Here is a 26,697-nt window from a genome sequence, read left to right as displayed (position 1 = left end):
TTAAAATGAATGGTTCCGCATACGGTCCGCAAAAAAAAAAAAAACGGACACAGAAAGAAAATACATTCGTGTGCATGAGCCCTTATGGATGGGAGTACAATTTAGCTTTTTTTTTTTTCCTTTAAGCATATCATAAGATGTTTCCACAATAAAAAAATAATAATAAGGGGATCGCTAGCAGGATCGGGGAACCTCTGTGTCTGTACACGGCTTTATACACCATGTGCACTGACTGCTGTCCAAAACTGCTAATTCAGTCAGCACAGCCTCCCAGCCTGTTTGTGTAAAGTAGCCTGTAGTCTAGGGCATCTTTCCAGCCCTATTCCAGTGAGAGTGTGAGGCCAGGAGCGGGTGGAAGATATGGCCTGTGTCCATCTGCTGCCAGCTGCTCTCTTTTGTACATAGCACCCCCGTCGCCAGGCTACCCCCATCATCTGCAACCTGTGCTCCCTGTACATCTCCCCCCATCTCCCTTCCCTAGGATCATACTGTACATTATATTGCATAACTCGTGTTCTCCCTCCCATTCTGCTGTCTGTCTCATTCTGTAGACCCTCATATCCCTCAGCTGCAGTAGGTCTCCCTCCCTCCCTCCTCTCAGTCCAGCTGAGGAACATATTATACCCCCCCTACCTTGCCTCCTCCCCCTCTTTGGTCATCTATCTTGTGTCATCCTCAGACTTGAGCTTCAGATATTCAAGATGCAGCCAAGGAACCAGGTAAGAAGAGGGGAGGAGATGGAGGTGTGTGAGAAGAGGAAGGAGGGTCTGTACCCCTGTTCATTGTACGGCCAGTAGTGAAGAGGTTAACAAAACAGGAGGGTCTGTCTGGAGACAGTGGGCTTCTTTGTACGAGATGATGACTTGGTCACGGGGAGCAGAACATTCATGCCTGTATTTAGCTGGTGGATTTTAGGGGGTTATTCGTGGTGGGAGGTGGAATCATTTTGGATGTTAGCAGTTCTTGATATTCTGGAAAGATTACTTAGCTCTAGTCTTCGCCTAGTTCTGCAGAAGCTACGTTATATTCTCAGGGGTAGGTTTGAGGTTTTCTAAGAACAGGCTTTTCTACCGGTCTTAGCAAAAAGTCCATTGGGGTAAGAGGCACCAAATTTGTAAGGCTTTACGGCGACCGCAAGACGCAGAAAAGTAGTTTGACACAAAAATATGTGCATGTAACTTGCTTATTGACTACTTTACAATTGTGATTTGGCCGTGAAAACACAACCAAGTTGCAGGCAAAGTCGCGTGTCGCTCGCAACTTATATTAAAGCCAAAGGTAGAAAAGTTGCGACATGCAAAACAAAATCTTAATGTCTGGATTTTTTGCAACTTTTGTGTCACATTGCAACACTATTGGCAATCATTAGAACAAATGTCGCGTGATTTTCTTGTCACCCGACACATGGCGATGTGTAGCTGTACCCTAAACGTATCTCATCTTTGAGCTGTCCATGCACCGAAACGGAAATCTACACCAGCTATTGGCTGACGCAGATTTCACGTATGATTTACTCCTGTGTACTGATGTGTTGGTCTGAGGTGGCCCTTTTTTGTTTTAATTTTGTTTAATAATTAATCAAAATTTTGTACAACAGAAAACTGGCATACAGGGTTGATAAATTCCCACCGTGGTGTCCATCAGGCTCTGCCTGGTTGATTGCCTCACATGCGGTACATAGTACAACACTATAGAGGTATATTCACATTTGTTGCAGAATTTATTTGCTACTGAAATTCACTTCCAGGCATGTTGTGAACGCGCTTGTTTCTGCTGCAGGGGTGGATTTCTACAAGTGCCATTGAGATGACAAGGAGAGTCGCAGACATTTCTGGAACAAATCTGCTGCATGTGAATATACTCTTATACATAGCAGCTGACACATTTCCGTCAGACCTAATACCTAGTCTAGTTTCACATGTGCGGCACGAGATCCGGCAGAGAACAGCCTGCCAGAGCTCTATGGATCCACATGGCCTGATGGTACCTGAATGCCCACCAGCCCCATTAACTATAATGGGGTCCAGCAGAGATCCAGCCGCTACCCGGCAAATATAACTGGATTTGGCCAGAGAAAAACTATTACATGCATACTGGGCATTCCGGTAAAATCCAGCAATGCCGGATCCAGAGAGCTCCGGCAGGAACATCGTGCCGGAACTACTAAAGGCAGTGTAAAACTAACCTTAGAGATGAGTGAATCAATTAGTCTCATCAGCAGGACTTCTTCCCCTGTGGGGGCCGTCCCTGCGGACGAAGAAGCGTCCACCTGCCGCTCGACTTTAGCCTGACCCTGACAATTTCCAACTTGTGCCGCTACTCCGATTAGTGGGGCATGAGCACAGGCTCAGCATCAGCTTCAGAGTAGATTATCAAATATTCTGGATTATCACACACTTTTATAAATCTCACTAGTAAATGCCAAGATACTTCAGAAAGTTTGGGATAACATGTAAAGTAAAACGACTACGACTCTGCTTTGTCTTCTGGTCCTGTGAAGCTGCGCATTATATTACAGTGCTGTTTTGGAAAAAAAGTGACAGATTATCAAATTTTCTGGATTATTGCTGGATTAAAGGAAGTTTGTTATGTTATAGGGGTTGTCATTTTTTACTCATTTACTATGTATGAGTGGAGGATCAGAGCATTTCTTTGCTTCGATGCTCCCCCTTACTCAGGGCAAGGTCTGTTTGTTTACTGCCAGTGCCGTACCGGGCTTCACATCAGTATGCTAGGCGGAGACTTCCACCTAGCAGTGAGCCCGTTGATGTCATCGGCACAAATGGGCAGTCTGTAGCGCTACCCTAAGTTGTTTTAGAGGCGGCACCCCTTTAACTGAATATGGCTCCAAAGTGAAGGATCATTTTAATTACTTTGTGCAGGTTAACCCATAGAGGACCCGCGCTGTACATGTATGGCACAGCTGGACGGGAGGCGCAAGGTATGCTGGGTTCTGGGGCAGGATCGCGGGGGAACCAGAGCGCGATGGCTGCTCTTACCTGCAGGCATCCATGTTGGGTAAGAGCAGCATCGCGTATTTCCGCCACCCTGCAGCTCTAATCGCTGCGATTGTCCGGTCAATAAAGACAGGCACATCGCAGCACCGGAAACAGCATGGGGCTGCAGGGGGAGCCGGGGGGGGGGTTCATGAGGAGGTGACCGGTGCTGAACTAGTCAGCACCTGTCTCCTCCGAGGTCAGGCAGGGGACTCCAGTGTTTGGCATCCCCTGCCAGCGCTGGGATTGGCTGGAACAACGCTCCAGGCAATGGCAGTGCTACAGCAGCAGAGGGAACAGGAAGAATCCCTCTGCATGCAGTTCTAGACTGCATGCAGAGTGGACCTGTGCCCCTCTGTGCTGTATCTCCTGGGACCAAAAAAAGAACATTTGGATCTGCTGCAGTGATTTTTTATTTTTTGCAGTAGCAGAAGTTCCAGATCCATAATCCACCCCTCCTTCTTAAGCCCTAATCCCTGTCCCTATACCCTCCTCCCACCCCGTCGGATTTTGCCTTTGGCAAACAAATTGTGACTTTTTTTGTCACTTTTATCTGGCTTTTTTTTCTGCTGTGCACCACTTTTTCTGTGTGCGAGCTGTGAACGCCAAGCGCTGATGAGTCTGTAATCCACTGTTCAGCACCTGGGCTCTTTTTTTTGCTGCAGATATTTTTGTTTTTCATTTGTGTCTTTTTTTTTTAAGAAGGAATAGTTAGAAGCCTATATACTTTTTTTTTTTGTGTATTTAGTTGTATATATATATATTGTATGAGGGATTAGTGGATGATAGATATGTGTCACCGAGGTTCCTTGCCTCGGTAAAGTAAGAGCCGGTTTCATGTGATAGCAGCAGTTGCTGTTTAGTATGGCTGTAATAGCTGATCCGGGAATGCTCTTACTGGGAGTAGTCAAAGTGCTGGGTGGGTGACTACTCCCCACGTTCCAGGCCGGGTCTTGGTTTTGGGCTGTAAAAACACAGGCAGCACTGTCAGGTGGTGTGGATTACTCCTCTCTGACAGTAGAGCTCTGTCAGTCTCTGTGTTGGGACCTGGAAGTTTGGGCCTGGATTAAGGCCTGCTACCTTGTTGGTGTGAAAGCAGTTGGATTCTGCTTTGTCCAAGGACTTCTTCTTTGCTGCATGGTGTGAACGAACACCAGAATCACGAGGTGACTGTTTTCCTTGAAACAAACTTTTTGTTTTGTCACTTACTTAAGGTGTGAATAAAACAGATTCCTGGATAGAACCCCCAGAATGCCCCCCGTCTTTAGCTAGTGGGAAGATAATGTGGGACTTACTGCACCCACTGCTAGATAAGGGTTACCACCTCTCTGTGGATAACTATTATACCAGCATACAGGGCCGATGCAAGGATTTTTGCCAACACAAGCAATGCTACATATTGGTGCCCCCACCACCACCACCACCACCAGAACTCGGTGGGGGTGATGTGACATAGAGGGGGATAAATGTGACATGGAGGGGGAAAAATGTGACATAGGGGGGTGATGGGACATGGAGGGGGAGAAATGGGACTTAGGAGGGTGATGTGACATGGAGAGGGGAGAAATGTGACATGGAGGGGGAGAAATGTGACATAGGGGAGTGATGTGACATGGAGGGGGAGAAATGTGACATGGAGGGGGAGAAATGTGACATGAAGGGGGAGAAATGTGACATTGAGGGGGAGAAATGTGACATGGGGAAAGAAATGTGACACAAAGGGGGTGATGTGACATGGAGGGGGAGAAATGTGACATGGAGGGGGAGAAATGTGACATGGGGGAAAGAAATGTGACACAAAGGTGGTGATGTAAAAAGGAGTGGGAGAAATGGGACATGGAGAGGGAGAAAACATGTCACATTTCACCCCCTCAATGTCACATTTCTCCCCCTCAATGTCACATTTTACCCCCCATGTCACATCACCCCCCCATGTCACATTTCTCCCCCTCCATGTCACATTTCTCCCCCTCCATGGCACATTTCACAGCTATTCGAGTAATGATGTTTGAAATACCATCAGTTCCTCTGAATAGATCCTTCTTTTAAGAACATACAACTTAGCTCTCTATATTCCCTCAGTGAGATACAATACAAAAAGATACATTATTAATTGGTTATAATACATTAATATTGCATAGTATATATGAATCATTAACAAGTTCAAACGCTAAATAAATGCACACAGGAATATATATATATATATGAATATATGAATAGATATCTATTCCACACCAGATGTGTTTTATGGACGTCTCTTATCAGATCATGGTTTAGTCATGCAACACCCATTGTTCCTCAGACTGATATGTTTAGAGAAACCAGTGTTTTTAAGCAATAACCTCTCATGACCCCGGTAGTTAAGACAGTTCATGTGAGACCCATTACAATCTCTAAGATACCACATCTGTTGGCAATAACTTTTAAAACAATATACATTGTATGCCAGTGACCATTCCTTCTCTGGCTTATTCCAACAGAGAGTTTGGCCTCTTAAAGGTAATGTGAATCTCCATTTTGGTTCTAATATTGTCAGACCTTAATGTGCAGATATAAATATGCCCGACATCCCCCTCCATGGCACATTTCCCCCCTCCCATGTCACCCCCCCCCCCCCTCATTAATGTTGTGTAAAAAACATTATGCTCACCTGGCCCTGGTCCCGTCTGCAGCAGCTCCCCTTCTCCTCTGTGTGGTCCTGGTATCTTCTCTCTGGGCTCTCGACAAGTTTGGGGACCTTTCCCACTCAGCCAATCAGTGGCCGCAGCTGTGTCACGTGTCAGGCCAGTGATTGGCTCCGCGGGAAATCACTGGCCTGACACGTGACACAGCTGCGGCCACTGATTGGCTGAGTGGGAAAGGTCCTCAAACTTGTCGGGAGTCCAGAGAGAAGATACCAGGACCACACAGAGGAGAACAGCCGCGGGCGGGCAGCCAGCGGCGCGCAAGTGATTTATTTTTAAAAAGAAGTTTCATTTTTCTGCCCCCCCCTTGGCTTGGCGTCTCTGCGCCCTAAGGCAGCTGCTTGGTCTGCCTTATTATAGCGCCAGGCCTGCCAGCATACCCTTATTCAAGTCTCTAACTGCCAGAGGTACTGTGGCTTGCAGCACAGTGCGCAAAATCAGAGAGGCCTACCTAGATCCCTGGTAGGTCAACCACTGAGAATGGGCGAAAGTAGGGCTCTCCTCCATGAGAAGATGCTGACGGTTAAGTACAAGGACAAGAGGGATGTCCTTGTACTGACCACCATTCACACTAACACCAGTTCCCCTGCCACTCTGTACGTGGTACCACTACCACTGTCCCCAAACCAGTTTGCATCTTGGACTAAATAGGCACATGGGAGGGGTTGATCTTTTAGATCAAGTTCTGAAGCCTTACAGTGCCACACGATAAACAAAAGTGTAGTACAAAAAGCTGGCCGTACACATTGTACAGACGACAATGTACAATGCGTACGTGCTATTTCAATCTGCAGGCCACACAGGAACTTTCCTTTAGTTCCGAGAGGTGGTTATTAATGTCCTAATTTTTCAAAGCCAGGCCGGGGAGGGTCCTGATACTTCAGGAAGTCATGGTGCCCGTGTTGTACCAGGGCAACATTTTCCAGGTCAAGGAAGGGAAGGACCCAAAAAAGATGCAGGGTGTGTTCCAAAAGGCGGATAAGGAAAGACACCATTTACCACTGCGAAACCTGCCCTGAAAAACCTGGCCTATGCCTGCAGGAGTGTTTTAAAATCTACCACACATTCATGGAGTATTAATTTAATTTTGTACCCTGGGGTCACTTCTTGTGGTTTTTAATTTTTGGGGAATTTTTTAAAGAAGGAATAGTTAGAAGCCTATATACTTTATTTTTTTCGTGTATTTAGTTGTGTATATATATATATTGTAGGAGGGATTCGTGGATCATAGATATGTGTCACCGAGGTTCCTTGCCTCGGTAAAGTAAGAGCCGGTTTCATGTGATAGCAGCAGTTGCTGTTTAGTATGGCTGTAATAGCTGATCCGGGAAGGCTCTTACTGGGAGTAGTCAAAGTGCTGGGTGGGTGACTACTCCCCACGTTCCAGGCCGGGTCTTGGTTTTGGGCTGTAAAAACACAGGCGGCACTGTCAGGTGGTGTGGATTACTCCTCTCTGACAGTAGAGCTCTGTCAGTCTCTGTGTTGGGACCTGGAAGTTGGGGCCTGGATTAAGGCCTGCTACCTTGTTGGTGTGAAAGCAGTTGGATTCTGCTTTGTCCAAGGACTTCTTCTTTGCTGCATGGTGTGAACGAACACCAGAATCACGAGGTGACTGTTTTCCTTGAAACAAACTTTTTGTTTTGTCACTTACTTAAGGTGTGAATAAAACAGATTCCCGGATAGAACCCCCAGAATGCCCCCCGTCTTTAGTTAGTGGGAAGATAATGTGGGACTTACTGCACCCACTGCTAGATAAGGGTTACCACCTCTCTGTGGATAACTATTATACCAGCATACAGGGCCGATGCAAGGATTTTTGCCAACACAAGCAATGCTACATATTGGTGCCCCCCACCACCACCAGAACTCGGTGGGGGTGATGTAAAAAGGAGGGGGTGATGTGACATAGAGGGGGATAAATGTGACATGGGGGGAAAATGTGACATAGGGGGGTGATGGGACATGGAGGGGGAGAAATGTGACTTAGGAGGGTGATGGGACATGGAGAGGGGAGAAATGTGACATGGAGGGGGAGAAATGGGACATAGGGGAGTGATGTGACATGGAGGGGGAGAAATGTGACTTAGGGGGGTGATGTGACATGGAGGGGGAGAAATGTGACATGGAGGGGGAAAAATGTGACATAGAGGGGGAGAAATGTGACATCGAGGGGGAGAAATGTGACATGGGGAAAGAAATGTGACACAAAGGGGGTGATGTGACATGGAGGGGGAGAAATGTGACATGGGGGGAAAGAAATGTGACACAAAGGTGGTGATGTAAAAAGGAGGGGGAGAAATGGGACATGGAGAGGGAGAAAACATGTCACATTTCACCCCCTCAATGTCACATTTCACCCCCTCAATGTCACATTTCACCCCCTCAATGTCACATTTCTCCCCCTCAATGTCACATTTTACCCCCCATGTCACATCACCCCCCCATGTCACATTTCTCCCCCTCCATGGCACATTTCTCCCCCTCCATGGCACATTTTCCCCCTCCCATGTCACCCTGGCCCTGGTCCCGTCTGCAGCAGCTCCCCTTCTCCTCTGTGTGGTCCTGGTATCTTCTCTCTGGGCTCCCGACAAGTTTGGGGACCTTTCCCACTCAGCCAATCAGTGGCCACAGCTGTGTCACGTGTCAGGCCAGTGATTGGCTCAGCGGGAAATCATTGGCCTGACACGTGACACAGCTGCGGCCACTGATTGGCTGAGTGGGAAAGGTCCTCAAACTTGTCGGGAGTCCAGAGAGAAGATACCAGGACCACACAGAGGAGAACAGCCGCGGGCGGGCAGCCAGCAGCGCGCAAGTGATTTATTTTTAAAAAGACATTTCATTTTTCTGCCCCCCCCCCTTGGCTCAGCGTCTCTGCGCCCTAAGGCAGCTGCTTGGTCTGCCTTATTATAGCGCCAGGCCTGCCAGCATACCCTTATTCATGTCCCTAACTGCCAGAGGTACTGTGGCTTGCGGCACAGTGCGCAAAATCAGAGAGGCCTCCCTAGATCCCTGGAAGAGCAACCACTGAGAATGGGCGAAAGTAGGGCTCTCCTCCATGAGAAGATGCTGACGGTTAAATACAAGGACAAGAGGGATGTCCTTGTACTGACCACCATTCACACTAACACCAGTTCCCCTGCCACTCTGTACGTGGTACCACTACCACTGTCCCCAAACCAGTTTGCATCTTGGACTAAATAGGCACATGGGAGGGGTTGATCTTCAAGTTCTGAAGCCTTACAGTGCCACACGAAAAACGAAAGTGTAGTACAAAAAGATGGCCGTACACATTGTACAGACGACAATGCACAATGCGTACGTGCTATTTCAACCTGCAGGCCACACAGGAACTTTCCTTCAGTTCCGAGAGGTGGTTATCAATGTCCTAATTTTTCAAAGCCAGGCCGGGGAGGGTCCCGGTACTTCAGGAAGTCATGGTGCCCGTGTTGTACCAGGGCAACATTTTCCAGGTCAAGGAAGGGAAGGACCCAAAAAAGATGCAGGGTGTGTTCCAAAAGGCGGATAAGGAAAGACACCATTTACCACTGCGAAACCTGCCCTGAAAAACCTGGCCTATGCCTGCAGGAGTGTTTTAAAATCTACCACACATTCATGGAGTATTAATTTAATTTTATCCTTTATGTACCCTGTATTTTTACCACCTTATATCTCTGATTTAGTCCGCATAGCTTACATATCCACTTTTCACCAGTCACTACATATTCATTTCTACAAAACACCTGTTAGGTCAAAAGTGCCCTTTCCACCCCTTAAAACGAGGGTGCACTGTCCAAAACGGGGTCACTCACTTCTTGTGGTTTTTAATTTTTGGGGAATTTTTTAAATGCGACATGGCACCTAAAATCCATGTCTGCCAGTTCAGGCCTGCCAGCAAAATCCATATTTTGCTGTTTGCCTGCTGTGCGCCCATACAGCAGGCTACAAGCGCATATGGGGTGTTTCCTGAATGGGGGGGGGAATGGGGTACACATACTGGGGTGCATTTTTTCCTTTAACCCCTTGTGAAAGTGAAAAATTGGGGTCTGCTAGTAATTTTTTATTTTCACAAATGTGTGGTTTGAAATCCTATAACAAGTGTTACTGCCTTCTGTGAGACACCTGTTTGCTGAAAAGTACCCTTTTCACCAATTAAAATGTTTGTACGGGGGTGCTATTTCCAAAATGGGGTCACTTCTTGGGGGTTTTTAATTTCTGGGAACCTCAGGAATTGTTTTAATAAGACATGGCACCTAAAATCCATGTCTGCCAATTCAGGTCAGCAAGATCCATATTTTTCTGTTTGACTCTAGAGCCCTGTTGTGCACCCATACATAATTTTCTGAGCACATATGGGGTGTTGCCGTATTTGGGGGTTAATGGGGAACAAAATGTGGGGTGCACTTTCCTTTGGGAAAGTGAAAAATGTGGGAGTAAAGTACCGTAACTTTTTCTAGAAAAAAATGCAATTTTTCATTTTCACTGCCAAGTGTTTCCTAATTCTAGGAAACACCTTTGAGATCAAAGTGCTCACTACACACCTTGAAAGATTCCTTGAGGGGTGTAGTTTCCAAAATGGGGTTAATTTTTTGGGTTTCCACTGTTGGGCTACCTCAGGTTCTCTTTATATGCGACATAGCTCCCAATTACCATTCCAGCAAAATCCGCTCTCCAAAAGCCATATGGTGCTCCTACCACTCTGAAGCCTGCTGTGCGCACATACATCATTTTTTTAGCACATACGGGGTGTTGCCCTATTCGGGGGGAGATGGGGAACAAAATGTGGGGGGCATTTTGTCCTGTTATCCTTTAGGAAAGTAAAAAATGTGGGTGTAAAGCATTTTTTTCTAGAAAAAAATAAAAATTTTCATTTTCACTGCCAAGTTTTTCCTATTTCTAGGAAACACCTTCAAGGTCAAAGTGCTCACAACACACCTTGAAAGATTCCTTGAGGGGTGTAGTTTCCAAAATGAGGTCACTTTTTTGGGGTTTCCATTGTAGTGCTACCTCAGGGTGTCTTTATATGCGACAATTACCATTCCAGCAAAATCTGCTCTCCAAAAGTCATATGGTGCTCCTTCCACTCTGAAGCCTGCTGTGCGCCCATACATCATATTTTCTCTCAGCACATCTGGGGTGTTGCCGTATTCGGGGGAAAATGGGGTACAAAATGTGGGGTGCATTTTGTCCTGTTATCCTTTGGGAAAGTGAAAAAATGTGGGTGTAAAGCAATTTTTTCTATAAAAAAAATAAAAAAAAATATTTTCACTGCCAAGTGTTTCCTAATTCTAGGAAACACCTTTGAGGTCAAAGTGCTCACTACACACCTTAAAAGATTCCTTGAGGGGTGTAGTTTCCAAAATGGGGTCACTTTTTGGGGGTTTCCACTGCAGGGCCACCTCAGGGTGTCTTTATATTTGACATAGCTCCCAATTACTATTCCAGCTAAATCCGCTATCCTAAAGCCATATGGTGCTCCTTCCACTCTGAAGCCTGCTGTGAACCCATACATCATTTTTTGTGCACATATGGGGTGTTTATGTAAACTCTAGGATCAGGGTAATAGATTTTGAGTTTTGTTTGGCTGTTAACCCTTGATGTGTTGCAGGGAAATTTAATTCCCATTATTCGTTATTTCTCGTGGGACACCTAAAGGGTTAACAAAGTTTGTAAAATCAGTTTTAAATAGCTTGAGGGGTGTAGTTTTTAAAATGGGGTGATTTATGGGTGGTTTCTAATATCTAAGCCCCACAAAGTGAATTCATAACTGAACTGGTCCTTAAAAAATTGGGTTTTTGAAATTTTCTTAAACATTTTAAGATTTGCTTAAACGTCCAAAAAAAGTAAAATGTCATTTTCTAAATGGTCCAAACTTGAAGTAGACATATGAGGAATGTAAAGTAATAACTATTTTTGGAGGTATTACTATCTGTTTTAAAAGTAGAGAAATTGAAATTTGAAAATGTAATCATTTTTCATTATATTTTGTAAATTTGGTATTTTGTTTTATAAATAAAAATGAAATATTTTGACTCAAATTTACCACTGTCATGGAGTACAAAATATGAAGTGAAAGCATTTAAAAGTTATAAATTGACACATGTCGGATTTGCCAAATATGGCCTGGTCCTTAAGGTGAAAAATGGCAGGGTCCTGAAGGGGTTAAAGGGTTTCGGGGTTCATAATATTGATGGGCTGTCAGATCGGTAGGAGGTTTGTCGCTGTTTTAAAGGGCCAAAGCACTAGTGCAAATGCTGCGGCCTCTGCATTGATTACTTGCACATTGTCTTCTTAGTAGGGTACTGCAGCCGTGACCTGTTCCACCCCTTCAAACAGCTGATCGGCGGGAGTGGTGAATGTCAGGCCCCCACTGATCTGATATTGATAGCCCATACTGAGGATAGGTCATCAATATTTCGAACCCGGAAACCGCATTGAATACAATGTTTAACATAAAAAATACAATAAGAAAAATCAACAATCATTTCGTCATGGCCCTTATAGACTAATTTTGAATGACTACTTATGAATATTTTCACCCCTGTCCACAGGTCTTTTTGGCACAAGCCGTTCTGATGTTGCTCCTCGCGCTACTAACTGTCAGCTGTGAGGGGTCTAAACCAGTAAAGCGAGCACCACCAAAGACCAAGGCCTGTGCTGACCGCCAGGAGGAGGTGTTGGAGCAGATGTATGGACACCTGGCCGCTGGTATGCTTAGCGCCTATCACCACACACTGCAGCTTCAGCCACTTGAGAAGGAGAACATCAGCTGCCCAGCTGGGACCCGAGGTAGAGCTCCGGCAGACGGCAAGCAGCGGCTACCGGTCAATATCCACAGCATATCCCCATGGGCATACAGGTGACTGCAGATACTTTTATGGATGTCTGTATCTGGTATTGGGAGTGGATTCCTCTGTGAAATCTATCGCTCACACTGAAACCATGATCTCTTTAAAATCTAGGGTAAATTGCTAATCCATATTGTCTGTGGGGTTGCAGCGGCCCGCTGAGGAGTGCATGGAGCATGGGAGTGGTGGTTGTGGCCATGAGTGCAAAACATTGTAATGCGTTTTGCACGCACGTGAGAAAAATCGGCATGTTTGGTACCTAAACGCGAACTTCTTCACAGAAGTTCGGGCTTGGGATCGGTGTTCTGTAGATTGTATTATTTTCCCTTATAACATGGTTATAAAGGAAAATAATAGCATTCTGAATACAGAATGCATAGTACAATAACGTTGGAGGGGTTAACATAATAATAATAATAATAATTTAACTCACCTTAATCCACTTGCTCACGCAGCCCGGCTTCTCTTCTGTGCCGTGTACAGGAAAAGAACCTGTGGTGATGTCACTCCGGTCATCACATGGTCCGTCACATGATCCATCACCATGGTAAAAGATCATGTGATGGAACATGTGATGAATGGAGTGACGTCACCACAGGTCCTGTTCAGCAAAGGAGACAGACGAGATGTCGGCTGCGTGAGCAAGTGGATTAAGGTGAGTTAAATTATAATTTTATTTTTTTTAACCCCTCCAGCGCTATTGTACTATGCATTCTGTATTCAGAATGCTATTATTTCCCCTTATAACCATGTTATAAGGGAAAATAATAAAGATCGGGTCCCCATCCCAATAGTCTTCCTAGCAACCGTGCGTGAAAATCGCACCGCATCCGCACTTGCTTGCGGATGCTTGCGATTTTCACGCAGCCCTATTCACTTCTATGGGGCCTGCGTTGAGCGAAAAACGCACAAAATAGAGCATGCTGCGATTTTCACGCAACGTACAAGTGATGTGTGAAAATCACTGCACATGTGAACAGCCCCATAGAAATGAATGGGTCCGGATTCAGTGCGAGTGCAATGCATTCAACTCACGCATTGCACCCGCGCGGAATACTCGCCCGTGTGAAAGGAGCCTTAGATGTTCCTCTGGGTACAATGTCCGGCAAATGGTGGAGTCAGTAACCATTGGTGTAAATAAATAAGTCTCTGTTTACTAAAGTGCACAATGGGAGTAGTAATATATCCAACCAGTTCCAAGTAGATCACAGTGCAATTCTTTCCCAATAGAAATGTATGGACAGCAGCAATGATGGAGGTTGTAGTACTCATTCACCCTGTACAACCTTAAGCATGCAATGAAGTTCTTTGAAATGTTTCTGCAATTTCCCAGGCTGTAGGGTGCAGATTTAAAGGGGTTGTCAGTTTTTTTCTATTGATGACCTATCCTCAGGCCCAGCCGTGACCGTATTGCGGCTCTCACTTGAATGGGTCCGCAATCCGGAGCTGCGGTGCAAATACAACATGTTCTATTTTTTTATGGTGCGGACAGATCACAGACCCATTCAAGTTGATTGGGTCAAATTGCATTCCCCAATGCATGCACAGATGGCTGCACAACGGCCGTGTGCATGAGGCCTAATTCATTAATATCAGATCAGCATGGGTCCGACTCCTGGCACCCCCGCTAATCAGCTTCTCCTCATTGTTTACCTGCTCGCTGTCGCAACCGCAGCAGTGAGCAGTGTAATTACAACTGTGGCGTCTTATGTTCACTTGAATAAAAGGGGGACGTACGTCATAGTTATAATTACAGTGCTAAGCAGAGGAACTGAGGATAGGTTATCAATAGAAAAAAGCGGACAACACCGACGCAGCCTTCTCCCTGCTCACGAAGAACAGCGCTGTGCTTGGTATTGCACTCAGCCCCATTCAGCCCGTGGTTCCTAGGCAATGTGACCTATTGTCCCTTGGCCAAGGAAAAGTTGTGATTAGGCCATGGCACTTAAAGGAGTGCTGGTACCTTCTCAAACAGCTGATCGGCGAGGGTCCTGGGTGTTGGACCCCCACCAATCAGATATTGATGATGTCACGGCTGAGGATGGGGAAAATCCTCAGCCGTGCGATGCCAGAAGATGTCAGGTCGCTACTCGGCCAGGGCAACAGAATTAGGGAGCAGGTCACCTCCTATTGCGTCCCTAACACTGACCCTGTCTCCTGTCCGTATGAGCCAACCTTGATGGTAGGAGGGCTCATACTCTGGAACCTAATAGTCCCTACAAGCCCTCAGGATGGCCCTGAACTAAGGAGCAGGGTAAGACGACCTGTTCCTCCTCGGCACGGAGGAACAGGAGTCTCACTGGCCAAGCAGCATGAAGATGGGGAACATAAACAGATCTATGGACATGACAGGTGAACCCAACAGTTCCACACTAACCTGCCACAGCCTTGCTGACTGGAACCCGTGCTCAGAAAACGCTGTCCACAGAAACATAAGACAAACAGCACACACATAAGAACACTCAGGAACCAGGACATCCATAGCTGCACTAAAAACCCAAAGACATAGGACATCAACAAAACATCAAGGTTAAGGATTTATGACCGGAAGGGTGGCCCTTACTAGAAGGACGGTTACAGGATAACAGGAGGACGACCCCAGCAACATGCCTGGAGTACCCCACCAGAGAACTGATCTGGACTGAGACTTTATAGCCCATGTAGCCACACCCCACAGTCAGACACACCCAGTGACTCACACACACACTGGGAAGGGAGTTAACCCTTCCAGCACCAGGGAAGGGAAACACCAACTTAAAGGGAAAGTGTCCAACACAAGAACACACTGTGGCTGTTGCCGCAGGCAATGACATGGGTGGCAACCATGTCCTGGGAGTCAGCCCAAAGGCCGGGACACTGCCACCACATGTACACCATACAACCAAACGTTGCCACGGGCAACCACAGTGTAGGAAAGATGTCGGAGCACACAAAACACAACACAGAGTGCACACAGACATACAAAAGTACTTACCAACACGCACACAACTCCAAGGGAACCGCACACATAACTGTTGTCCGCGGCAACCGCACCTGAGGCAAAACGCAAAATGCCTCCAGCTGGTTGACACAACAACCCAAAAACCGCAGGCAACTGTATGCGGCTCCCAAGGAGTCACGGCCATAAACATGGTCGTGACAGATGACCTGTGCAGAGACGTAGCACAGGGGAATATTCTTTGGTGTTATAAGCCCTATTCTTTGTAATTCAGTTATCCCCTAGCCACAGTATAGGTTATTACCATTAGATCAGTATTGAGGTCCTACCGTTGAGACCCCCCACCAATCACGAGAAAGGGGACCGCTAGGCGCCCCTGAAATGAACAGAGCAGGTCGAGCATGCACACAGCCACTCCATTCATCTCTATGGGATTTCCGGAGACAGGTGAGTACAACGCTCTGCTATTTCTGGAACTCCCATAAAGATGAAAGGAGAGGCAGTTTGCATTCCCGACCTGACGCTCTTTTCATTTTGGGGGGCTCCGAGGGGTATAGGGTCCCCATTCTCGTTATTGGTGGGCATCCCAGTGGTAAGACTCCCACTGATCTAATAGTTATTAGTGTTGGGCTATGAAGCCAATAAACGTGCAGGGAAGTACTGGCACTCACTGTAAGGCCTCTTTCACACGGGCGTTCCGGATTTGCTCCAGATGCGTCGCATGTGCATTGCAGGAAAACCGCGCGAGTAGGGATGCAATTGAAGTCAGTTTTGACTGCGATTGCGTTCCGATGTTCAGTTTTTTCCGCGCGAGTGCAATGCGTTTTGCACGGGCGTGAGAAAAAAATTGATGTGGTACCCAGACCCGGACTTCTTCACTGAAGTTCGGGTTTGGGTTAGGTATTCTATTCATTTTATTATTTTCCCTTCTAACATGGTTAGAAAGGAAAATAATAGCATTCTTAATACAGAATGCTTACTAAATTGTTGCTTGAGGGGTTAAAAAAAAATAATAACTCACCCCATCTACTTGTTCGCGCAGCCAGCATAGTCTTCTTTCTTCATCTTTCAGGACCTGTTGCAGGTCCTGAAAGATGAAGAAAGAAGACGATGCCGACTGCGCGAACAAGAGGATGAGGTGAGTAAATCTCTTTTTATTTCTTAACTCCTCAAGCAACATTTTAGTAAGCATTCTGTATTAACCATGTTATAAAGGAAAATAATACAATTTACTAACATCATCTCCTAGCAAGCATGTGTAAAAATCACATTGCATCCACACTCGCTTGCAGATGCTATGCGATTTTTAACTGCAGACTGTCAGCTTTAATTTGAGGGTATTTACATCCAAATCAGGTGAACGGTGTAGGAATTACAACAGATTGCATATGTGCCCCCCACTTGTTAAGGGACCAAAAGTAATGGGACAATTGACTTCTCGGCTGTTCCATGGCCAGGTATGTGTTATTCCCTCATTATCCCAATTACAATGAGCAGATAAAAGGTCCAGAGTTCATTTCCAGTTTGCTATTTGCATTTGGAATCTGCTGCTGTCATCTGTCAAGATGAGATCCAAAGAGCTGTCACTATCAGTGAAGCAAGCCATCATTAGGCTGAAAAAAACACAACAACCCCATCAGAGAGATAGCAAAAACATTAGGTGTGGCCAGAACAACTGTTTGGAACATTCTTAAAAAGAAGGAAAGCACCGGTGAGCTCAGCAACACCAAAAGACCCGCAAGACCACGGAAAACAACTGTGGTGGATGACTGAAGAATTCTTTCCCTGGTGAATAAAACCCCCTTCACAACAGTTGGCCAGATCAAGAACACTCTCCAGGAGGTAGGTGTATGTGTGTCAAAGTCAACAATCCAGAGAAGACTTCACCAGAGTGAATACAGAGGGTTCACCACAAGATGTAAACCATTGGTGAGCCTCAAAAACAGGAAGGCCAGATTAGAGTTTGCCAAACGACATCTAAAAAAGCCTTCACAGTTCTGGAACAACATCCTAGGGACAGATGAGACTAAGATCAACTTGTACCAGAGTGATGGGAAGAGAAGAGCATGGAGAAGGGAAGGAACTGCTCATGATCCTAAGCATACCACCTCATCAGTGAAGCATGGTGGTGGTAGTGTCATGGCGTGGGCATGTATGGCTGCCAATGGAACTGGTTCTCTTGTATTTATTGATGATGTGACTGCTGACAAAAGCAGCAGGATGAATTCTGAAGTGTTTCGGGCAATATTATCTGCTCATATTCAGCCAAATGCTTCAGAACTCATTGGACGGCGCTTCACAGTGCAGATGGACAATGACCCAAAGCATACTGCAAAAGCAACCAAAGAGTTTTTTAAGGGGAAGAAGGGGAATGTTATGCAATGGCCAAGTCAATCACCTGACCTGAATCCGATTGAGCATTAGACTTGCTGAAGACAAAACTGAAGGGAAAATGCCCCAAGAACAAGCAGGAACTGAAGACAGTTGCAGTAGAGGCCTGGCAGAGCATCACCAGGGATGAAACCCAGCGTCTGGTGATGTCTATGCGTTCCAGACTTCAGGCTGTAATTGACTGCAAAGGATTTGCAACCAAGTATTAAAAAGTGAAAGTTTAATTTATGATTATTATTCTGTCCCATTACTTTTGGCCCCTTAACAAGTGGGAGGCACATATGCAAACTGTTGTAATTCCTGCACCGTTCACCTGATTTGGATGTAAAATACCCTCATATTAAAGCGGACAGTCTGCAGTTAAAGCACATCTTGTTAGTTTAATTTCAAATCCATTGTGGTGGTGTATAGAGCCAAAAATGTTAGAATTGTGTCGATGTCCCAATTTTTATGGACCTGACAGCGACATTACCTGCGCTACATCTCCTGTATAACGTTTGCGCATCCTAAATATCAGTGACATTAATTAAGTGTAATTTACTTGCGCATACACTTACAAAACCTGCGCTACTGTACGTGTGACATACTTGCAAGCATATGTGCCATTTAATATGCTCAAGGCGAGCAGTAAGGGACGGGGAAGTATCCGCGCTGCTGATGGAGCACGCAGAGGCCGTGGCCCTGGGCGCGGTGAAACTGTGCCTGCTGCCAGAGCACAAGAAACACACTCATCCACGATACCTAGCTTCATGTTCTAGTTTGCAGGGCGGCGCAGGACACCACTCTTGAAGTCACACCAGTGCAACCAGGTGGTCGGTTGGATTGCAGCAGATAATGCTTCCAGTCGGTTAAGCACCACCTTGTCTTCCACAAAGTCCAGGCTCATTAACCAAGAGTCTGGTCAACAGAATCCTCACCCTGAGTCTTGGCAAACAAGTGATCCCACACTCGGATATTCCGAGGAGCTTTTTTCAGCGCCATTCCTTGATTTGGGCCTCTCACCAAGCCCGCTTGTAGAGGGACATGAAATCTTGTGCACTGATTCTCAAACTCCACAGTCAGAAGAAGATGACGGTGGGGAACGGCAATTAGTGTTTCACAAGGTGGATGATGATGATGAGACACAGTTGCCAATAAGTCAACGGCAATTAGTGTCTCAAGAGGTTGATGATGAGAATGATACACAGTTGTCAATAAGTGAGGTTCTTGTTAGGTCAACAAGTCAGGAGTATGACCAGAGTGAGGAAGTGGAAGAGGAGGTGGTGGATGATGAAATCACTGACCCAACCTGGGAAGGTGGCAAGCCGAGCGAGGAAAGCAGTACAGAGGGGAAGGGATTTGCAGCACCACAACAGGCTGGGGGGTGGCAAAAGGGAGAAGGCGGGCCACACCAAACAGGCCTTCAACTGTTCCCCGGAGCACCCCCTTGCGGCAGTCTCCCTTGCCAAGGGGTAGGTGTTCCGCAGTCTGGCGCTTGTTGTCATTTGCAACCTGTGCCGTACCAAAATGAGCAGGAGCATGAACACTAACGTCACCACCACCAGCATCCGCCACATGGCATCAAAGCACCCTAATAGGTGGGCCAAACGCCTGGGACCACAATCAGTGTCTGCGGGTCACACCACTGCCTCCTCTTCCCGTGTTACGTGATGGCCAATTCCCTGCCCAAGACGCAGGCCCGGATGCCTTCCGCCCTGCACCTGGACCCTCGCAAGCACCATCAGCTAGCACATCCACTTCTGTGTCCCAGCGCAGCGTACAAATGTCCATACCCCAGGCCTTTGAACCACCCACCCACAGGCCATAGCACTAAATGCGCACATTTCCAAATTGCTGGCCCTGGAAATGTTGCCATTTAGGGTTGTGGACACTAAGGCTTTCCGCAGCCTGATGGCGGTGGCCGCCCCTTGTTACTCATTCCCCAGCCGCCACTATTTTTCCAGGTGTGCCATGCCTGCCTTACACCAGCATGTGTCCCGTAACATCACCCATGCCCTGACCAACGCAGTTATTGGGAAGGTCCACTTAACGACTGACACATGGACAAGTGCTTTTGGCCAGGGACGCTACATTTCCCTGACGGCACACTGGGTAAACGTTGTGGAGGCCGGGAGCAAGTTGTACCCTGGGATGGCACAGGTGCTACTGACGCCAAGGATTCCATCAGGATTTCCGCTACCACCTACATTAGTGGCTGCAACCCCCCTTCTCCTCCTCCACCTCCTCCTCCACTTCCACCTCTGAATTATCATCCTGCAGCACCAGTCAGCCATCAGTCAGTATAAGGAAGAAATCCCAGCAGGCTGGGATTTCTTCCTTATATTGCTGTGGATTGACGTCCTCTCCCGGGCTAGCGTGCACTCGAGTGAGTGCTGGTTTTTCCACAGCCATCAGTCAGTAGCTGGAAGCAGTGTAGCACTGCAGTGGGGAAGCGGCAACAGGCCGGGCTGAAACTAGTGGGCGTGGATGTCTTACCTCTGTGAGGTTTTATGCAACTTTGAGGAATCAACACAGATGTTGAGCGGCGATGCCGCTATTATCAGCGTAACCATCCCACTTCTGTGTCTACTGAAACGCTCGCTGCTCACAATGAAGGCGGATGCTTTGCATGTGGAATAGGTGGAAATGGGGGAAGACAGTACACAGGGTGATATCCAGACCACCCTCAGTTTGTCTTCTCAGCGCGAATTGGATGATGATGAGGGGGAGGAGCTGGAGACAGTTGCCTCCACTACAGAGGGTAGTACCCATAGCAGGTTTATTCCATCTGTTCAACGTGGATAGGCCGAAGAGGATGAGGATATTGAGAGTCATCCTCCTGAGGAGGACAGCGAAGTCTTGTCTGTTGGGACTGGCACACATGGCTGACTTTATGTTGCATTTTGGCCAACACTGATTACTGGTTGTTCACCCTTCTCGACCCCCGCTACAAAGAGAACTTCTCATCTCTCATTCTTGTGGTGGAGAGGACGAGCAAAATGGTGCAATACCAGAAGGTCCTTGTGCAAAAATTGCTCCAAAACTTTCCAGCTGACAACGCTGGCTGCAGAGTACATAGTTTCTTGGGCAACTGAGGAGGGGAGACGAGGGGAACACACAGCAATTCCAACAGAGGCAGGGTGTAACGGATCTCCTGGCACCCAGACCGGGTACCTCCGTTGATTAATGCTCTTAGCGCTTCCCGAGGACTCCAAGCACTCCACTCGACACCGATACCACCACAGAAACAAGGAACAGCTCTTACAAGAGCTAGGAGTTATAGCCCGGGGAGTATACACGTATCGCAATCCCCACACACGAGACGAGGCTCCATGTTGAATGTAAAACAGGAACTCTTTATTGAACACACCAGCATTGACTTATATACACATTTTCCAACAAGGGTACCACCCCCATGGACCTGGTTGGGAACTGAGGACATGACATAGCAGCCAATCCTTTACAGCTTTACAGTTTAAACACAAAAACTAACCCTATTCAACAAACACAATGGCATTGTCTGTAACGCAATTAACAAGCACAATGGCATTGTCTGTAACGCAATTAACAAACACAATGGCATTGTCTTTGACGCAATCAACAATGAACAACATGCAAACAGACATCTTCACCTCCCCCCATAATGAATTAATAGGGGGCGAGGAGACACATGTGGTGGGATTATCTCCTGAGTGTATCATAGGGTGATCTACTCATCTAGGAGTCGGCTGCTCTTATAACTAGAGTTGTTGCGATACCAAATTTTTGATTCGGTTTCGATACCATGAAAAAGTATTGCGATACTCGATACCATTCGATACCACGCAAAAAAAATAAACCAAAAAAGCCACGTGCATTCCGCATTTTTAAAAATGGTGAATCGCGCAGTTTTTATTTATTTGTTTCTGTTCCGGCGTTCACCACCTAGATTTTATTTTATATTTTAATAGTTTGGACTTTTCTGACGTGGTGATATGTAATATGTTTATTATTTATATATTTTATATATGTGAAATTGGGAAAAGGGGGTGATTTATACTTCATATTTTGGTGAAGGTTTCTTTGTACTTTTTTTTTTTACACTTTTTATTTAATAACTATTTCCCCCCTTAGGCTACTTTCACACTAGCGTTCGGGTGTCCGCTTGTGAGTTCCGTTTGAAGGGGCTCACAAGCGGCCCCGAACGCATCCGTCCAGCCCTAATGCATTCTGAGTGGATGCGGATCCGCTCAGAATGCATCAGTCTGGCAGCGTTCAGCCTCCGCTCCGCAGGCGGACACCTGAACGCTGCTTGCAGCGTTCGGGTGTCCGCCTGGCCGTGCGGAGGCAAGCGGATCCGTCCAGACTTACAATGGAAGTCAATGGGGACGGATCCGTTTGAAGATGACACAATATGGCTCAATCTTCAAACGGATCCGTCCCCCATTGACTTTCAATGTAAAAGTCTGGACGGATCCGTTCAGGCTACTTTCACAGTTAGAATTTTTTTTACAATATAATGCAGACGGATCCGTTCTGAACGGATCCACCGTCTGCATTATATGAGCGGATCCTGTCTCAGACGGATCCGCTCTGAACGCAAGTGTGAAAGTAGCCTTAGGGGCGAGAACCTGGGATCTTTCATCCCTTGTCCTATTCAGCTCTATCAGGGTGAATAGGACTTCACACTGTCCCTGCTGCTCTGTGCCTTGTGCACACAGCATCAGGGATGTTACCATGGCAACCAGGGCTTCTGTAGCGTCCTGGCTGCCATGGTAACTGATCGGAGCCCCAGGCTTACACAGCTGGGGCTCCGATCAGAAGCTGCCACTGCACCACCAATGAGGGGGAGGGGAGAGGTCCCTGTGGCCACTGCCACCAATGATTTTAATACTGGGGGGGTTGAGAGGGGCTGGCGCACTGTGCCACCAATGATTTTAATGGGATGGGGGGTTGAGGGGCACACTGCACCACCAATGATAAATTACCCCTTTATACAGGAGGCTGGTACTGGCAGATCAGCAGTTAACCCCTTAGGTGCCGCACCTGAGGGGTTAACTGCCTCTGATCGCAGCTCCCTGTCAGCGGCAGGGTGCCGGCAATGCGATTCTGCTGCCGGCACCCGCCTCCTGTATTCTGTTAAAGACTGACTTTCACTATCAGGCCACACAGAGCAGCGCCCAGCGATGTCTCAGCACTCACCATTAGTCCTGGGCGCCGCTCCGTTCGCCCGCAGTGCTCCATTACTGTCTCCTCTCCTGCTCCACATGCTGCTGATTACTATCAGAGCGATGGGAGGAGACATCAGCTTCACTAGTGGGCGTTCCTTCTCCCTGGCTGTAGCGCTGTCCAATCGCAGCGCAGGGAGAAGGACGCCCACTAGTGAAGCTGATGTCTCCTCCCATCGCTCTGATAGTAATCAGCAGCATGTGGAGCAGAAGAGGAGACAGTAATGGGGCACTGCGGGCGAACGGAGCGGCGCCCAGGACTAATGGTGAGTGCTGAGACATCGCTGGGCGCCGCTCTGTGGGAAATGGGAATAGTCCTATCATTGGTGGTTCAGTGCGCCCGCCCCTCCTCCGCCCCTCTCTCCTCATTGGTGGCGCAGTGTGCCCGCCCCTCCCCCCCCCCTCTCTTCTCATTGGTGGCAGCGGCAGCAGCACAGGGGGAGGGAGGACAGCTTCCTTCTCCCTGTGCTGCTGAGAGAACATGAGCGCGCCGATAGCAGCGCGCTCATGTTCAGAGATACTAGACTGCGCAGAAGCGCAGCCCAGTATCGAAAAAACGGAAATCCCGGTATCGTATCGATACCGGGACAAAAGTATCGATTGGGTATCGAAATTTCGATACCCGCAACAACCCTACTTATAACTATCTTAATCCCATCACTAACACAATCAGTGGGAGTCTCAGTGCAGAGTTAACCCTTTTTGTGTTGCTGAATCCACACCATGCACCTTTAATGGGCAATAGAAAATATGTGGCATATAAATTCCACACATAAATCTGGGTTCATAGTTTCTTGTAACCCCAAAAGGTCTGAGGGGGTCTCCATAGTTCTGGGTCCATAGTCTGTAGGAAGGAGGCTGGCCCTCAGGCTTCTCCAGCAGCCCCAGTGACGGTTCAGTCCGTCACACAGGGCAACACTCTCCAAGGCCTGGGACAGTTTCATGACACCCCGCCAGCACCCTCACCCTGATGCTCAGCCTAGTGTCACAAGGAGGGGAAAGTTTTGGAAGATAATGGAGTACATAGCAGACCGTGTCAGCTTCCACAGTGATCCCTCTGTGCCTTACAACTATTGGGTGTCCAAGCGGGACACGTGGCACAAACTGGCGCTCTACGCCTTGGAGGTGCTGGCCTGCCCTGCCACCAGCGTTTTGTTAGAGCGGGTATTTAGTGCTGCTGGGGGCATAATAACTGATAAGAGCATCCAACTGTCAACTGAAAAGGCTGACAGGTTGACTCTTATAAAAAAGAACAAGGCCTGGATTGCCCCTGACTTCTCTACTCCACCAGAGGAAAGCGGCTGAACATAAAGGCACTCTAAATGTGGCTTTTATGGTGTATTGAATACACTGTATTCCCATGCACCCCTTCCACCACAAAAAGGGTATATGGTTCAATCTTACTTAACTTGTCCTTCTCCTCCATCATATCATCATGTTTATTAGGCTGCCCTCGCTACTAATGTTTTAGATGGTCAGATCAGCAGCAGGCCCTCGCCCCTAATGTTTTTGAGGGTCACCAGCAGGCCATCAATCATAATTTTTCAAGGCTGTGTATGATGCCCTCCTTTATGTGTAATAAAGGGTGTATTGGAATGCTGGTTCCTTGTAATTATTGGCAGCACTTGCACTTTATATACAAGTAAATATACAGCAAAGTATGTTTCCTAACAATTTTTCCTCTAAAATCGATTTTATCTTTGGTTTTGTGCGTATTATTGACTGTCTGTAAAAGTGCCGTACTACTCGGACAACATCGTTTCCAGTAGCGACCTGGGAGTCCAAGATGCATCCAGACATCATCTCCATGCTGTTCCCGAACCATATCAGTGGTGTTTCCATCAATTTCTGACCTTTTCCTATGAACCAGACGCCCTCCCATCTTCAGAGCAGGGGGTGCCTGGTTTAATGCTCGGGTGCTCCCATTGACTTCCATTATACTCGGGTGCTCTGTAGAGCACCCGAGCATCCCGAGGTGTTCTACTCGAGCACCAGATCAACACTAATAGTTATCCCATACCATGTGGGTAGGGGATAACTTGTAACAACAGGAATACCCCTTTAATGCAACAACAGCTTCAGCTAAAACAGTAAGGTTGTTCGGCCGCTGGGGTCCCCCGATCACTAGGATGAAGGAGTACCTACTGCATTTTCTCAAGACCCAGCAGCGCTGTGTCTGCTAAGAATCCAAAGGTGCCTCTCCTTTCTAGTGGTTTATAGTATCCCAGCAATTGTAGAGATATATCATCACTTGCTTACCTTTTAATGGAGACTCTGCCTTTTACCATTATGTTATTTTTAAGTCTATTCAGTGCTGATTAATTTCCTAATATATATTTACAGCGGTTGGAGCGCATTTTTCATGAAATCTCCTGCATAGCAGGGGCGTTGCTAGGATCTGAAAACATCCGGGGCACAAGCCTACTGTATCACACCCCTGTAAAGCCACACCCCCGCCCATGAAGCCACGCCCCCATCACCTGGGTGGTCCTTCACAGTAGTTATTAACCCCTTTCAGCAGTCCCCTCTTTAGTGAATGGAGGACTGCTGAAAGGGGTTAATAACTACTGTGAAGGGCCTAGCCGTCTGGGCAACCCCACAGATCATCCCCTAAGTAATCTGTATCCTGCAGTAACTTAACCTTGACTCAGCGCTCATCCAGGGGTCAAGTCCTGGGAAAAAAAAGTGTGGGAACTCACCCAAGATCCACTGCCACCCCGACCCCCCCCCCCCCCAAAAAATAAATATATATATATATTTCGCAAAAAATTCAGTGCAACATAAAACGTAAACAAAAACTGGAATTTGCGCTATATGTCTGTTTATTTATAATCCAATGGTCAAAAAGACCAATAATACCTGTTTTAGGTCAAATTTTAAAATATAACTTTTATTGTTATTTATTAGAATAATTTTCCCCACATATAATACAAAACAAACAAACAAGAAACAACTCTATTGAGAGTGTTTAAAAATATATATGTAAGGGATGGTGTCCACGGGGTGATTGTGGTACTGTATCAATACCTATTCCCGGATTGGTATCCTTCTAAGAATGATAGTTGTGTTAAGTGAGTGCACCTCAAAAGGTTATCTTCACCCTTGATGGTGCCCTGGTGTTATATACCACCAGATTGTTCTATCATTCAGCGATGTATACGGTCTGCTATTAGCAACATTACATATTTATTGAAGCCATGTGTCTCGCTGCTTGTTTCAGCTTAGTGTCTGAAACAAGCAGCGAGACACATGGCTTCAATAAATATGTAATGTTGCTAATAGCAGACCGTATACATCGCTGAATGATAGAACAATCTGGTGGTATATAACACCAGGGCACCATCAAGGGTGAAGATAACCTTTTGAGGTGCACTCACTTAACACAACTATCATTCTTAGAAGGATACCAATCCGGGAATAGGTATTGATACAGTACCACAATCACCCCGTGGACACCATCCCTTACATATATATTTTTAAACACTCTCAATAGAGTTGTTTCTTGTTTGTTTGTTTTGTATTATATGTGGGGAAAATTATTCTAATAAATAACAATAAAAGTTATATTTTAAAATTTGACCTAAAACAGGTATTATTGGTCTTTTTGACCATTGGATTATAAATATTGATCTCCTGGGTCCAGTGGATCTTCTGCAA

The 26,697-nt window shown here is 46.7% G+C and overlaps 1 protein-coding gene across 1 annotated transcript in view; it reads left to right on the top strand.

Annotated features, from left to right (window-relative positions):
• Positions 1-445: 445 nt before the first annotated feature.
• IL17D (interleukin 17D) overlaps positions 446-26,697 on the top strand; it is a 28,949-nt gene continuing 2,697 nt past the window's right edge. Inside the window, exons 1-2 of the mRNA XM_044287303.1 lie at positions 446-719; positions 12,229-12,536. Of these exons, the coding sequence (XP_044143238.1) occupies positions 702-719; positions 12,229-12,536 (326 nt within the window). The 5' untranslated portion in view covers positions 446-701. The remainder of the gene's footprint in view (positions 720-12,228; positions 12,537-26,697) is intronic.

Source organism: Bufo gargarizans, chromosome 3 (assembly GCF_014858855.1).
Source record: "Bufo gargarizans isolate SCDJY-AF-19 chromosome 3, ASM1485885v1, whole genome shotgun sequence".
Lineage (NCBI taxonomy): Eukaryota > Metazoa > Chordata > Amphibia > Anura > Bufonidae > Bufo > Bufo gargarizans.
The sequence above is the reverse complement of the archived record's forward strand: the minus strand, read 5'-3'. Positions and strand labels throughout refer to the sequence as shown.